Source organism: Gadus macrocephalus, chromosome 3 (assembly GCF_031168955.1).
Source record: "Gadus macrocephalus chromosome 3, ASM3116895v1".
NCBI classification, from domain to species: Eukaryota; Metazoa; Chordata; class Actinopteri; order Gadiformes; family Gadidae; genus Gadus; species Gadus macrocephalus.
In genome coordinates this window covers 22,758,607-22,774,727 of record NC_082384.1, presented here as the reverse complement: position 1 = coordinate 22,774,727, position 16,121 = coordinate 22,758,607, and the positions used below count along the sequence as shown (strand labels likewise).

The 16,121-nt window shown below is 49.6% G+C and overlaps 2 protein-coding genes across 2 annotated transcripts in view; one reads left to right on the top strand and one right to left on the bottom strand.

Moving 5' to 3' along the window:
* fam184b (family with sequence similarity 184 member B) overlaps window positions 1–2,467 on the top strand; it is a 16,341-nt gene extending 13,874 nt beyond the window's left edge. Inside the window, exons 13-15 of the mRNA XM_060048063.1 lie at window positions 5–115; window positions 266–654; window positions 1,192–2,467. Of these exons, the coding sequence (XP_059904046.1) occupies window positions 5–115; window positions 266–654; window positions 1,192–1,273 (582 nt within the window). The 3' untranslated portion in view covers window positions 1,274–2,467. The remainder of the gene's footprint in view (window positions 1–4; window positions 116–265; window positions 655–1,191) is intronic.
* haspin (histone H3 associated protein kinase) lies at window positions 1,594–16,121 on the bottom strand. Its single transcript, XM_060048060.1, has 15 exons — window positions 15,803–16,121; window positions 15,186–15,320; window positions 14,506–14,613; window positions 12,508–14,386; window positions 11,127–11,286; window positions 10,003–10,121; window positions 9,305–9,496; window positions 7,569–7,654; window positions 6,890–6,952; window positions 6,399–6,490; window positions 6,145–6,224; window positions 5,861–5,949; window positions 4,617–4,765; window positions 3,969–4,071; window positions 1,594–3,855 (listed from the first exon to the last, which is right to left on the bottom strand). Exons 1-15 carry the CDS (start codon window positions 15,961–15,963, stop codon window positions 3,654–3,656), a joined length of 3,618 nt encoding a protein of 1,205 aa, XP_059904043.1. The 5' UTR covers window positions 15,964–16,121; the 3' UTR covers window positions 1,594–3,653.

Genomic DNA, 16,121 nt, shown 5'->3' with positions numbered 1-16,121 from the left:
CCAGGACGAGCGCCACCTGCTGCAGGTGCACCCCCCGGAGTCCGGGGACAACGGCAGAGAGAGCGCCTGGCTCCGCGATAAGCCCCGCCCCGGCAGCACCACGCCCACCATGGGGGTGAGATCGATTGTACGTTCTGATGTTCGTTCGCGTCACGACGCCCCCACACACACACACACACCAAACAACCAATCAGCGAGCAGATAGCCGGGGCGTGGCGCCGCCGGTAACGCTTGTGGCCGTGTGTGTGTGTCCCCCGTCTGACAGAGGAAGCAACCGGAGGAGCCGCCGCCGCGCCTGGGCTCCGCCCCCGCCGCCGCCTCCTCCTCCTTCGACCGGGTCCTCTTCCCGCCGCACTCGGCCTCCCCGCCGCTGACGCAGCGCGCCTCCTCCACCCTCCCGCACTCCTCGGCCTCCCACCCCCACTACTCCACCTCCTCGCTGCCGCACAAGCACACGCCGCTCTCCCTGGGGCCGCACGCCTCGCCCTCGCTGCCCCGCTCGGCGGCCCGCGCGCACCGCAGCTCCTGCACCCCGCCCACCCCGGCGCCCACCGCCCCGCTGCCCGTCTGCCCCTCCCCCCAGATGGGCATCCGCTACGTCAAGCCGTCGTCCCGGGAGACGCGCCTGCACCCGCCGCAAGGCCAGCACGCCAGGTAAGCCCCGCCCCCGTTGTGCGTCCGTCGTGTGATGATGCTCCGCCCCCCTCCCTCTCTGACGGGCTCCGTGGTTCTGACCAGCGGTGTAGTGTGGGGGGGGTTAGTGGGGTGATTGGGTATGACGTCATTAAAAACGAATCCCGCGCCGCACAATCAGAGGAAGTAGGAGGTTTTCTTATTCGACGAATACGGAAACTGTAGCTAATCTCAATTAGTAAAAAATCAACATGTTTGTTAATAATATTGCTTCTTTCTCATTACCTCACATTATATCAACAGCAGGCCTACCTACGGGTCTAGACAAACACTCGTGTCACTCAACAGTAACACATCTATGGAGCAAATCCAAAATAACCAAAGCCCTGACAAAAAACGCCGAAAATAGTGGGAGCCCTCCGCCCACTATTTTCAGCATTTTTTATAAGTGGTGGTAGCATGGTCATGTTGGGGGGCTTTGGTTATTTTGGACCAGGTAGCCCCGCCCACCACGCCCACCTGGTTCTGACCGTGCGCCGCTGTGTCTTGTCTTTAAAGGGGGTCCTACCTTGAGAGCAGAGGTGGCGGCGGGACGGAGGGGGTGAAGCAGGAGTGGTACACCAAATACTTCTCCTTCTGAGGGACGGACGCCCCCCCCCCCACCCAACACACCCGCACATAAACGGTCATCGCTTCAGTTCATCGCTTCTCAACACACAAGGGCCTTACACTATGAAGACAGCACATGATGGGATGGCGCTCTTCCAATGGCCCCCTGCGTCGTCACCGAGGGGGTTCTCAACGTGTGGAGTTGACTCAGGGTTCTCCCCCCGCCATTCAGAGCACAAATAAGGAGCCAACAAAGTACGAGCGAGAAAAGAGGACAGACCTACCTGCACACATGAGCATGTTGATTGTAATCGTTTCAAAAAGCTCTGCATCGGTTTTTTTGGCGGGGAAAACAAGGAACAACTGAGAATGTGAAATTGTAATTATTACTCCCACAATCACTTAATTTATTTTTTATTGAAAACGATGAAAATAAATGTTTTGATGCTGCCAGATGCGGAGAAGCGTGTGAGTGATTGCAGAAGTGAATCCAGTCACTGGCACCTTCAGTGGTTTCAAAAAGTACAACACAACACCTTTGGCTTCCATTCACACGCCTTTGTCAACCGGCGGCCATTTTTAGACCGATCCATATTTTTATTCTCCTGTTCAAAATGAAGTAAGAAAAGAAATGAAAGCGTTTGTTCCGATACCAAGCTGCTACAGCAGTGTGCAGATGTAAAGACTTCAAAGATTAGTTGTAATTGTTGAAGCCGGACGAAAAAAGGTGGATAAATAGGTTTTTGTTGTTATGGCGCTTACCAGTCAATACACTGAGTCCACACGCCTGCAGGTTGAGATAAGTTACGTTACCCCGGTGACAGGCCGCGTTGATGAGTCACGCCCATATTAGGACGGTGAACGAAGAGTTCAGAAGACAGCCGCAAACCCCATGCTCTTTGCTTTGTAGTAGTAGAGGCCTCTCCACCCTTAAACCCACCCTCACGCACACGAGCACATCGCCTCCACCCGCAACCTGACCAGCAGGCTCCATCCGTCTACATCGCCTCAAAGCTCAACCAAAAAGTGCTTCTCCAGAACATGCCTGACCTCTTCTGACAAACACAACCGGGCGTCCGGTCTCCATCCATTTTGGGATGCCTTATCGTTTGAATTCATTTTAAGTCTTCCTTTGTAAAAAAAAAAAAAAGAATAAACTAAAACGAACAAAAAGGGATATATATCTATAGATACAGAAACATACGACACATTGTTAACAATTATTGATCCTTAATCCTTATCATGACTCAAAACAAGCGACAGCATCACATTACGGTAACTTCATGTATGGGGAAGACGGTAAATGCTCTCACACACACACACACACACACACACCAAGTTGGAGCTGGTTTCAAATGCAAAAATGTATTATATCTTAAGAAATGAATAAATTTTGTTTTTATATGCCTTTGTTTTATTATATTATGTATGTCCGTTGAAGTATTGTTTCGTCTTGACAATGTATTTGCAGGACTTACTTTTTATTTTTTAAATTACTAAATAAAAGTATATTCCAGGAATTGTCTACACAAACAAGTCCAGAAACAGTACTTGAGTTCTTTCTTTGCATAAAACCAAATTCCTCTGTCCCAAAACATTTCTTTACATGCCATACGAAAGTTAGGGCCACGTTGCAATGATCGATTCATATTCTCCCCAGTTAAACTTCAGTATTGAAAGAATCGTATGTATGAACTAGTGATACAGTACACATGAGCCAGTCCAGAGTGTCCATCTGTTGGTGTCTGTGATTAATAAGTAGCCTGTATGAGGCCTCATTATCTACGGGTGATGATGTAACACAAGTTAATACTGTCCGCTCTCATCCATCAAAATTATAGAGACATACCACGTTTACATCGCATTTATTTATTAACTAGGGATCGACCAATATGGATTTTTTAAGACAGATAAAGATTTTTTTTTTCCCATCAGCCTTAGCCGATGACCGATACGCCAATACCGATTTTCCTTAAGCCCATAGTTGGAGCCGATACTACCCTGGAAATCCAGAGTTCTCGCGAGAGCACAATTTGAGTTTGCTTAGCGAGTCACTCAGGGAACGAGCAATATACTCGTGTATATTCTGGGCCACCCCTGGCCCAGAACATTAACCAATCACATCGATGTATCAACATAGGCGGGAGCAAAAGCGTTGCTGTTTTACCGATCGGACATGGTAAAGTCGTATCTATTGGTTAACTCCACTGGTCTGGATACGTCACGTCAAAAATTAAAATTTATTGAAAAATTATGCCAAAAATAAAAAACGACACACACACACACACACACACACACACACACACACACACACACACACACACACACACACACACACACACACACACACACACACACACACACACACACACACACACACACACACACACACACACACACACACACACACACTACTGGAACAGAGGGCAGCTCCGGAGGGCATCGGTGGCCGAACAGTATTGGAGCACGTTTTCGTGGAAATGTGTGAGCATCTTCCGCATCTGGATATGGCCGCGGCCACCATTCATCCGGTACTTCATGGATTGCAGCTTGCCGCTCAGGTAATGGAGCCACATGACGTTGGAGTGGGGCCGGTAGGCGTTCCAGTTGTTGCTGCACGCATTGGAGAGGAAAAGAGAGAGCCAGGTAAGACAACGGCGGTGACCCCCTAGAGGGGCGACCCGACCAGGGACGGGTGTGGAAGGGAAATGTTTGTGGACACTGACCCGTTGGCCTGCCGCATCAGCCTGTAGATGTCGAACTGATAGTCTCCCCGGCCCGTGAACAGCTCCTCTTCGTTGGAGATGTCACATGACACCGTCAGGCCGTCTGGAGGAAGAGACACCGCCGACAATAAGAGCCTGGACCCACTTATTGGGTGATGGAAGCGTGCACAGCGCCCACTAGTGGTGGGGCTAGGCTATACCTGCAGAGGTTTGTCATCGACCAACCATCCAGGTTTGAGTGTGATGAAAATCTGTGAAAAATCGGTCTCTTCTGAAGAGGCAGATTTTCAACACGGCTTGTAACGGCTTATCACACTCACCTGGTGGTATAATGGATCACCTTTGACAATGGGAGAAAAATTCCTGATGTTACGACACTTTGTACTTTGCAAGATTATGCAGGCGTAGTTAATCACAGCCTTTACGTGACCGTTTGAGCAGAAGATCTTTGGAAAGGGACATTATTTCACCAGCGTGTAACACTGAGAGAAAGTGCTGCTGGTCTGAAAATTAAAATAATCCAGCCAACCCACATAGTAGAACCTGCCTACCCCTACTGGCTACCACATAATGAATTATTGATTACCCTTTAAAAAGCAGATAACCAAGAATGGGAGGGAATTAAAGAAAAATAAAACAAGGACTGACCGATTTCCAGCCTGGACAGCGAGAAATCAATGATGTGGACGAGCACCCCTTTGGTGTCCAAAGAGTGGTTTGTTCCGTCGAGGAGGAAGGTCGCCGCCCCTTTCTTGGCCTTGGTGGTTTCCACCAGAACATTGCCCCAGTGGAGGTCCCTGGGGAGAGCAGAACCTATTGTTAGAGGCTGCTGAACATCAGTCATACCGACACTGGCCTCAGACAGAACCTTCCCGTCGCAAAACAGAAGCCTCGTTCGCTGCACACCAAGATAGGGCCCGACCGATTCATCGGCCTGCCGATTATAGCCTTTTTGAAAATAATCAACATCTGCCAAAAAGACGCCGATTACAACCGTTTTTTTTTTTTTTTTTTTTTTTTTTAAGAAATGTTATTGCGCTTAGTATCCTGCAGATTGCGCTCCTACTCGCCTAGCTAACTAACAACTTTAGCTGGAGTAAAAAAGAGGAGATTGAATTTTACCGTACAACATGAAAGCACGCTCGCTCAGGCAGCTGCGCGCTCACCTCACCAATGTACACAAGACGCGTTGTTTGAGCATGTTGTGCCTGTTTTTCTTTAGGTCCCAGGCCATGTTAATTTGTTATACTGTAGACTCTAACGGTGAGACCATACTGCTCAGCACGCACGTGTTAGTCACTGCTCACGAGCGCAGCACATTGGGAGTTAGTTATTTATTTTACATTTTACATTACACTCATTTTTGACTGTAAATGTATTCTAAAACACTCAAAGGTTCTGCATTCAATTCACATATTCGTCAAAATAGTTTAAAGTATATTTAAGGTATCAAAAACTACGTTTTATATGCTTTTTTTTGTTTTGTTTTTAATCGGCCGATTAAATCGTAATCGTAATTTTTCTCTGAAAATAATCGGCATCGGCACTCAAAAATCAATATCGGTCGGGCCCTACACCAAGAATGCCCTGCCACTTGTGATGCGCCAAAGCAAAACAATGGCCGCTTTTAAAACTCAGTTAAAAACACATCTTTTCAGTTCAGCTCTCCTTCCCACCTCCTGATTCCACTTGCACAACCTCTTTTTGTTTCCCCCTGTTTTTTTTCCATGCCCATCCTGTACACTTATTTTGACTATGTATGCACTTTTATTGAGTACATGCACTTCATTTGTACAGTATCCTTGGGTACCTTGAAAGGCGCTTTTAAAATAAAATGTATTCTATCATTATTAAGAAAAACAGACACCAGTGGGTGAGAGAAAGTGATCTACCTGTGTTCAAAGCACAGCTCCTGTTCGGCCACAGCCAGCGCAGCGGTCACCTGGTGTAGGATACTCTTGGCCACAGACAAGGAGGACAGCTGGGACGCCCGGGAAACGCCAGAGGTTAGCACATCAATAAACCCACGCGCGTGGAGTCATGCCTGGCTGTGTTCGACATGACATCCTCTGGTCAGTCAGTCAGTCAGTCAGTCAGTCAGTCAGTCAGTCAGTCAGTCAGTCAGTCAGTCAGTCAGTGTGTGTCTGTGTCCGTCTGTGTGTTATTTTGTGCTTACCGTTCCGTTGCAGTTCTCCAGGTCACTGCCCCCGAACTCAAACTCCAGGATGAGGAATAACTGCTGCGGCTCGAAGAAATCTGAAAGGGACGCAAACGCACACGAGACAAGCTGGCGTTACCTCCCGACGTGCGCGTCACCGCACTGCCTTGCTCAGGGTCGGTGGAAGGACACACCGAGCAGATAGGTCGAGGAAAAAGACCAACGTCTAGGACATCTCTCTACTGTAACGTGGCAGGAGGAGGCCCTCTGACCTGGTCTGTCGTTCTCGGAGCCTTTGCACTGGTCGAAGGCGTCCCAGGCCTGCAGCATCACTGGAGGGTAGCAGCCCTGGACACAGTGCAGGCTGGGAGGGAGCACCAGACAGCGGGAAGGTCAAGCTCAAAAGCGGCCTTTTTTGGTCAGGCTTTTAATTACAACTTATTCATCTATTTAGTTAATTATTATTTTTTTTTCACAAAAATGAATCACTCTGGGTATAGATGGTTTGGGAGGGATGTGTGAAAAGGTTGGGTGTGTCGTGGGGGGGGGGGGGGGGGGGGTTGTATTAAGCACTTTGTATTACATTTGCATACATAAAAATAAATATATACAAATAAAGTTTGATTGTTTGATTGATTGATTGATTCAATTGCTACTCGTCATGTTTCGGTGCCTAGTTGGTTCGGATCTGTCCGAGCACGGACAGGATGTGGGAGGATGTGAGGGTGTGGCGACGGCGGGGGAGGCCTGGAGGAGAACTCACTCCTGGAGTCCGATGAAGCCGTTGGTCTGGTTGTGCGTCTTGTTCCTCAGGTCGCTGAGCTCCCTGACGGAACACAAACACACACACGGTTCATCCGCTTAACCCCCGTGCTAGCTCATGTTAAGATAGCATTAGCATATGGTCATGTAAGGCTAGCATCAGCGCGTGTGTGATGATCCACTGGCCATGCCATGTTAAGCTAGCATTAGCGTGTGCGTTATGGACATGTTAGGCTAGCATCAGCGCTTAGCGTGTGCTTTAGGGTCATGTTAAGCTAGCGTTAGCGTGTGCGTTATAGTCATGTTAGGCTAGCATTAGTGTGTGCGTTATGGACATGTTAGGCTAGCGTTAGCGTTTAGCGTGTGCTTTAGGGTCATGTTAAGCTAGCGTTAGCGTGTGCGTTATAGTCATGTTAGGCTAGCATTAGTGTGTGCGTTATGGAAATTTTTAGCTAGCATTAGCGAGTGCGTTATGGTCATGCTAAGATAGCATTAGCGTGTGTGTGTTATGGTCATGCTAAGCTAGCATTAGCATGTGCATTATGGTCGTGCTAAGCTAGCATTAGCGTGTGCGTTATGGACATGTTAGGCTAGCATTAGCGTGGACGTTTAGGACATGTTAATCTAGCATTAGCGTGTGCGTTATGGTCATGCTAAGCTGGCATTAGCGTGGTCCTCACTTGGATATGATGATCTCAGCAAGGATTTCCCCAAAGGTCTTCTGAGGCTCTCCGTTCACAGTTTTGCTGCCCTCCACTGGAATGATCTAGAAGAAGAAGGGGAAGAACCACGGCCGTGGGTCAATGACAACACAGGAGCTGGGGACTCTTCAGAGGCAGAGCATAAATATCGCTAGTGTAGCAACAACAAGAGTACACGCATCTAAATCTATTCAAATGGTGATATTAAAAAGGTGACAGTTTCTACCACCAGGTGTAAGTGTGATTAGCCATTACAATCCGCATTGAAAATCTGCCCCTTCTGACATCACAAGTGGACGTGTCGTCCACCTAGATGTGTGCTGGTCTAGATCAGTCTACCAGCCTAGCCAATGGACTGTATCAAACGTTGCTCATCTATCGGTCGCACATCTAGGTGGACACACCCACCAGATTTTTGACCCAGAGGCCGATTTTCAAAACGGCTCTTATCGGCTAATCACACTCACACCTGGTAGTATAATGTCACCTTTATCTACTTACTGTACCATTAAATGGGGAAAGAAATAGCTAGATTTAGACCCAATCCCAATTCTACCCCCTTACCCCTTCCCCTTACCCCTTCAAAACAAGGGGGAGGGGGAAGGGGTAAGGGGTAGAAATGGGATTGGGCCTTATAATCTTACAAAGAAACGCCCATCTTGCCTTCAGACATAAAACCCAATGTATTGCGTATTTTCTACAGCCTACAATGTATTTTCTGTTCCACCAATCATTTACACACACACACACACACACACACACACACACACACACACACACACACACACACACACACACACACACACACACACACACACACACACACACACACACACACTAGGGCTTTGACTTTTGCCCAAAAATCATATTTGAAGTTTGTATATTTATTTATATTAATATTCGAATAATTATTAATAATATGTTGACCATTAAATGCCTTCAGTAAAACCTATGGTATAAAACTTAGGTTGTATATATTTTGTCCACCAGAGGGCAGTGTATCAGTCAAATTGACGTTGACTGCAGCTTGCCGATGTGAAGTGTGACCGGTTGGCTCTTCAGTTGCTGGTTGTCCCGTGGTATGAGAGTTTGGTCCTACATATTCTACACATTACTTTATCCTTGCCGGTTATTTTCCCCTGTATTTTTACGAACCCAAAGTAGCGTCACACTTTGCTTTTGAAATGGGCAGGAGTAGAAATTTCGATCTCCTCCTCGGGGGCTGTTGTCGGTGCTGACGCGGGCATTGTTTTGCTATAAAATACTAAATTGGCGCAAACCAGGACGCACCGCCACCTACAGGAGCTCAGATTACCAATAATAGCCATGCTAATGAGCTCGCAATTCACAACTTCACCAGGCGTGAAAAAGCCTCGGAATCTGAATTAAAAACAACGTTCAAGCAAAGACATTTACAAAAAAGTATGCCCATAACAGGTTTCAATATTAAGGGCTGCCTAATATTCGTACGAATATTGATTTATTTTTTGATACCGAAGTTCGGAGTCAAAGCCCTAACACAGACACACACACACACACACACACACACACACACAGACACACACACAGACACAGACACAGACACAGACACAGACACAGACACAGACACACACAGACACACACACACACACACACACACACACACACAGACACACACACACACACACACACACACACACACACACACACACACACACACACACACACACACACACCTTGATGGCCACCGTCTGGTCCGAGGCGTTGGTGGTGGAGAACACCTCTCCGAAGGTGCCCTCCCCGACCTTGAGGCATCGGGCCAGGCGGTGGGGGAGGATGCTCTCCTCCCAGGACAGCGGCCCCTGCTGGCCGCACTCGGAGTACACCTTCTGGGCGTCCGACAGGTCCTCCCCGTTCTGGGACGCTGACTGGGGGGGGGGGGGGGGCAGGGGGGAGCCAGAGGGGGGAGAGGTGAGGCAGATGGGGGAGGGAGAGGGGGGAGCAAGGGGGGGGAGAGGTGAGGGGGGAGCCAGAGGGGGGAGAGGTGAGGGAGAGGGGGGAGGGAGAGGGGGGAGAGGTGAGGGAGAGGGGGAGGGAGAGGGTGAGGGGGGAGCCAGAGGGGGGAGAGGTGAGGGAGAGGGGGGAGGGAGAGGGAGAGGGGGAGGGAGGAGCCAGAGGGAGGGGGGGAGGGAGGGAGAGGGAGAGGGGAGAGCCAGAGGGGGGAGAGGTGAGGGAGAGGGTGGAGGTGGGGAGCCGGATGGGGGAGAGGGTTGAGCCAGACGCAGGGGGTGATGTCTAGACTCATGCTAGTGGAATATACAAACACTTTGATGCTTTTAGGATAGGTGTATGGTGCAGGTGCACCAATGGTATTCTGTAAACAAATGTACAATAAATAACCACAAACATTAGGGGTTGGTCAGTGTGTGCGTACCTCAGGGGGGCTGAGCAGCAGCGAGGCTCTGCTATGGTCCCGGTATGGGGTTTGTGTGAACGTGGTGAAGAGCTCCATGCTGATGTCCCTACTGGAGGAGTCTTCGAGATTGACCACGACTAGGGACAGAGAGGGGGCAGGGAGACACGAGAGAGCGCTCATAAGACACATGGTTCACCATTGTAGGGACAAAGGTTATCTGGGTAGAGAGCCTGCGTTACATTTGGGACTCATGCACCAACCCTACCAGACAAACAGAAAATAAACCGTCCCTCCAGAAAAACGCGATCATGCGATCGCATAATTCAACGCAAAATCAGCCAGTCTGCATATTCATGCAGGGGCCGCTTTTTTTCAAATATGCCGCACTTTCACCGTATAAATTGCCAATTTCCGCTCAAAATATGTGGGGCTTGCATGATGAGATAATCCCCGCATTTTCGTTGCAAAAAAGTCACATATTTAGCAGAAAGTTGAAAAACGTTGCGTATACTTCACACAAGTCCAGCCATTTCCCCCTGTTGCCATGGGAACGTTATGAAGTGACCTAATTTCCCGCAAGTTCCAGAGATTTGTGCAAGTTCCCACAATTTCATTGCATAAAATTGCATAAATATGCTGCATATTTCATAAATTTTTTTACGAAAACGTGCCGCATAATCAAGGATTTTTGGCCGCAACAATCACAAAATAATGGCGCATTTTTCTGGAGGGACTGAATAAAGTGATTTGAAGTTGAATGTTTTAGTTACCGCTTTTGATCCAGATACCGTCTTGCTCACAATAAGCTTTATTGATACAACAACATTATACCGCCAGGTGTGAGTCTGATTAGCCGTTACAAGACTTGTGACGTCTTCCGACATCACAGGTGGGCGTGTCCACCTAGATGTATGACGGATAGATCAGGTCTACCAGCCTACCCAGTGGACCGTAACAAACGTTGCTCATCTGTCCTTCACACATCTAGCTGGACACGCCCACTTGTGATGTCAGAAGAGGCCGATTTTCAAAAACGGCTTGTAACAGCTAATCACACTCACACCTGGTGGTATAGTATGTCCCCTTTAAGACCTATCCCTGGTCTTTAACGGGGGTTAAAGTCACCCTCTGCCCTCCGGTACCTCTCTTCTTCCGGTGCACGGAGAGGGACGCCTTCAGTCGGCTCCAGGTGTGCGTGTTGGGCGTGAAGTCTGCCAGCACGGAGGACAGGTTGAGGCTGTGAGCCCGGACTGGGGAGGACAGCAGTCCACTGCTCCCACGAAGGGGGCCCTGGCTCCACACCTGCTTAGCGCGCACACACACACACACACACACACACACACACACACACACACACACACACACACACACACACACACACACACACACACACACACACACACACACACACACACACACACACACACACACACACACGTGAAAACCTGCTTGTTTGGGTCCATATTTAGCAGGGCTGAACGTTTTGTAGAATTCAAACCAACATTACAATGTAATAGAACGCAATTTGGAAATCGCAAAGGCTGCGTTTTGGCATTTGTTGCTGTTGCTGACTACAGATCAGCACGTTTTATGGCTCTTTTCCTTTTACAATTCGATCGATATATTAAGATGTTATAATATCAATTCATGCATCAAATCATCTCAACACAATGGCCTGGCATAAAGGAAAGAGCAGTTTATATGTCAGACTATAGAATGATTTATTACTTGTTTAGTGAATAATACAGAACATAAGGAAAATTAGGCTACGTTTACATGATGACGGTCTGAACAGAAGACGCAAAAGTGGCATCGCGTCTTCACTCTGTATTCCGCGTTTAGATGAGCGTTTTCGGGAGGAAATCTGCGGGCATACGGTGACGCAAAAGTGTGTGGAATTCGATTGGGTATGCATGTCAGGCGGCTAGGTGGTGCTGTGATACACTATCACACAACACCGCCATGTCTGAGCGCATGCGTAGAATCTTCCTTCTTCTCATCTGCGCCGCAAAAACCAAAACATAACTACAGATCCTTCTCTGTTCAGTAATACTATCTGTACATATCCTGTGCATATCGTGGAGAGACTCCTGTACGTTGTTTAGAGCTGCCAGAGCAGTTTGACGGCCCGACGCATGGAAATAGTCCAACATGTTTATATCCCTGTACTGGCGCATGGATGTGACTTAAACGCGTACGCGACGTGAGCAGATCTGAGCAGAGTTTTGCGTCTTGGTAGTGTAGACGTGTTAAAAAAAAAAAAAATGCATAGTAATCAAATCGCAAAATTTGACAAAATAATCGCAATTAGTTTTGTTTTTCAAGAATTATTTCCCTGAATCCTTCAGCCCTAACATTTAGAGTTGCTCTTCATGTCAATACTAACTGTTCTTCTTTTCTTGTTTAACCAGGTTGAAACATCACATGCTGCTTATAATTGGAAAATGGAAAAACAAGAAGTAGCCCGGTTTAGACATTTAGAATACAGTACAGGGGACATTCGGGTCCAAACGACATTCTGACCGTGGATGGTTTATGCTGCATAGAGAGCGGCTCCGTGAAGCTGCATTCTCCGGCCTTCGGGGCCCCGCGGGGCCCGGGTCTGCCCTGGAACAGGAGGGTGCTGCTGGTGTTGCTCTGGTCCTTCCAGCGGCTGACGCTCAGGCCGCTGACGCACGCCTTCCTCGCCGTCCCGGACCCCTGGCCCTTGGACAAGCACCTCTTCCTCCTCTTCACTTTTGGAGCCTTGGACGCCGCCTTCCTTTGGGCAGGCTTTGTGAGAGGCTCAACGGCCCGGGCGTGTGGAGCGATGGCCACCTCCGGGACACCCTTCGGGGAGCTCCTTCTCCTGGGAGAGCGTGCGGTCCACTCGGGCCGCTCGTCGGGCTCAGGTCTGTCTGGGGCCGGGCCGGGGTCTGGGGTCCTCTTGACCAGCACGGCGCAGGGCTTTGTGAGACACGCCTCCTGCGGCGTGGTTGCAGGTTCCGGGGGCCCGGCTACACCGCACCCCCGGTCCGGGGGAGGAGTCGGGCATGGGACCGCCCTGCACCGACGAGCAGTACTCGTCCTGTCACGCTTGCGTCCTGCCTGATCCGTTTGAGGAGCAGAGGAGCTTTCAGACGGCTTTGCCGTTTGTTCGACAGTGTGACTCCTCGGACTGGATGCTTCAAGTTGGAGCGGCGTAGTCGCGGGCTGCGGTGACAAAGACACTCTCCGGAGGGGAACATGGCACTCCTTCGGCCTGAGGGCTGCGCCCCGCTCTTCGACGGGGGGGCTGTCCTCCAGTGGGTGAGTGCCTCTTGCACCCGCCACACTACAATCACTGTCCTCGTCGTTGTCCCGATCCACATCCACCTCCTCCTCTTCGTCGTCCTCATCATCATCAACATTGTAGGTAGGATCTATACTGACACAAGACAGGTCCTCGGAGTCCTCTGAACAAGTTGTGTTATCAACGGACACGAAACCGTCGGTAAACTGTGCCGACTGATAGTCGGCGGAGCTCGAGGCCGACTGTGATCGGACCGCCGTCCGACCGCCGCGGGCGGACACGGCGGGCTGTCGCTCAGTAACGTCCCCGGCGAGCAACGTCGGTGTCGGGTCGGGGGTCGCTCCGTTGCCCTCGGACCGCGCCGGGTCCACCGAGTGGCCGTCGTCGACAGACTCCGTCGACCGGGGGGTTTTCTGAAAATGGCCTGAACTTGACCCATCCAGGGATCCTGGGATCAGCTTTTCCAACCTCTCCAACGCCACAGTGCAGTGCTCGGTCAGACAGAGATGTTTTAAAACCTCCAACATCCATTCCGGCCATTCCGGCCATGCGGGCGCAGACACGAAGCGGCTGTCGTTGTCGGTGTCAGGGGATATGCGGGAGGAGGCGGCTGGGAATGGGATGCCGTCCATCACGCAGGGACACCCTGTCTCCTCATCTCGGCTCTTGGCGTTGGGAGCGTGGAACGGGTCCCCCGACGAGTGCAGGTCCGACGTACAGAGGAAACTCAAATGGCTCAAGGTGTCCTGGGCAGGGGCAGCGGCGGCGACCGTGGCGGCAGCGGGACTTCGGCGCGGCCCATTGCGCCAAGAGACCGACGGAGTGGAGCAGAAGAGGGGCTTGCTGGGAGAGGGTCCGAGAGCGCGCTTGGCGGCGTCCGCCGGGGAAACCTCCGGTCGGTGTGGGTCGGCGACGAGGCTCAGAGTCCCCGAGCCTGGCTCGGACACGTCCGAGGTGCAGCTCTGAAGCCCGGTGGCCGGCCGGGGGATCCGACGGGGCGCGACGGACTCTTGGCTCGCAACAAACTCAGCAGAGGAGTTCAGGAAGCTGCAGCTGGCCTTACCGCGGACAGCGGGCGGGGGGGCTGCCCTGCGGAGGGTCACGTAGCGGCCCGCTGAAGGAACAGGGACACTGACGGGCGAGAGAGGTAAAGACACACAAAGGACGGACAGTGTTGAGACCAAGGAAGGGATGTGGAAGGGCTTCTAATGTCAAATACTATCAGTTGGATCAACAGTATTAACACTTACTTTATCAACTTTTTCTTCCGTTGCGCAGTAACCTTACTTCTTTTCGGGCGAGATGTGAAGTCCACTTCGCTCTCGCTGCTGTCTAATGGCGGCTTGGCAGTCGTCCACCTGCAGACACAGATACCAGTGAGCATATGTGTATCAATTCGGGATACCAGCAACAGATTTACGACTATCCTCTGACTATTAGATAATGGAGATAGAAATTTCACAACGCAATTTAATTCTTACTTGTGAGGATTCAATTATTCTGAGTGACGCTAAGACCATCACATGCTCAGGACCGATCCAGCAGTTCTACAATGTTGTAGCAGAGCTTCCTGGGGGGAGACTACACAATACCCTCTGGACTGGACACCAGAAACTGCATGGGGTGAAGTAACGCCCTGTTTTCTGTTTTATTATTAGAAAACCTATTGATTGCAGTAGTTGTTTTCATGTAAAGCTGTTTTTTCATCTTTAACTACCTGTAAGTATTTGTGCTGCTACAAGTTACAACTGCTAGACGAGTGAATGTTCACCAACTACAGCAGACAGATCCCTGTCTCAAACTAACATGAATGGTCGAAAATAATTTGAAGCAAAGAAAGAGAAAAGCCCTTTTCATTGGGTTGATGACATTACGGCCGCATTGTTGTCGGCCAAACCCCTAGGTAATTGTTCTGAGCCTCCAACCAGACCTGCTGTACTTCTTCCTCTGCTTAACCGGAGGATCAACGGCAGGGGACGTGTTTTCCTTCTCCTTCTGACACACCGGCACTTTTCGTTTGGCAGGTCGCCTTCCCTTACGGCTGGCGAAAGTAGCGCTCTCCATGCTGCATGAATGGACGGCATCATCAGCATCATGCACAACAGCATATTGCTCATCATTTACAGGACCCACTCAAAACAACAAACTGAAGATCGTAAAGTAAATTACTGCAAATGTAAGGACATTAATATGCATTTAACTTTATGGCATGTACAGGTATAGACAGCCCATTATGCATCATCCAGACATTTAAATAGATATAGCTGTAACGATAGCGAATACATGGCACTATTCGCCAGAATCGGCCAGAAAAACGTCCGTCTTGCTCTCTATGTATGTGTATTCTTCTTCGCCATAATGTCATCTTCTATAACTCTACATCGACCATTGTGGAATTGTATTTCATGTGAATAATAAAAGGTCATCAACAGCGATGAGCAGTGGAAGGAAATAACTCAAGGGGAAACCAAAACGCCATTAAAAGTAATCGACTAGATTTGAATGAGTAACACCACTAGTGTGCAGTAAAAAGCCCTCCTTGTGTACCTGATCTCCGGGGCTATGGGGGGCTCCCAGACAGAGGAGTCCGCCCCGGTGGAGAGGCTGGAGTCGAATGCCAGTTTGTGGCTGTCAGGAGAGATCCAGGCAGGGATTTTCCGAAGATGCTTGCTATACGTTTTCATAAAAAGCGGCTTCCCACGATCCATCTTGAATTTAGAACTTTATAGCGTATATAACCTCGAAATTGAGATTATAGACATTACGGGAATGGGATTCAAACGTATAGAGTCAAATAAGTGAACCGTTTTATCATTTCCTGCACCCGCCACTGGTTCAAAATACACCTTCAGGTGATTGGTCAATT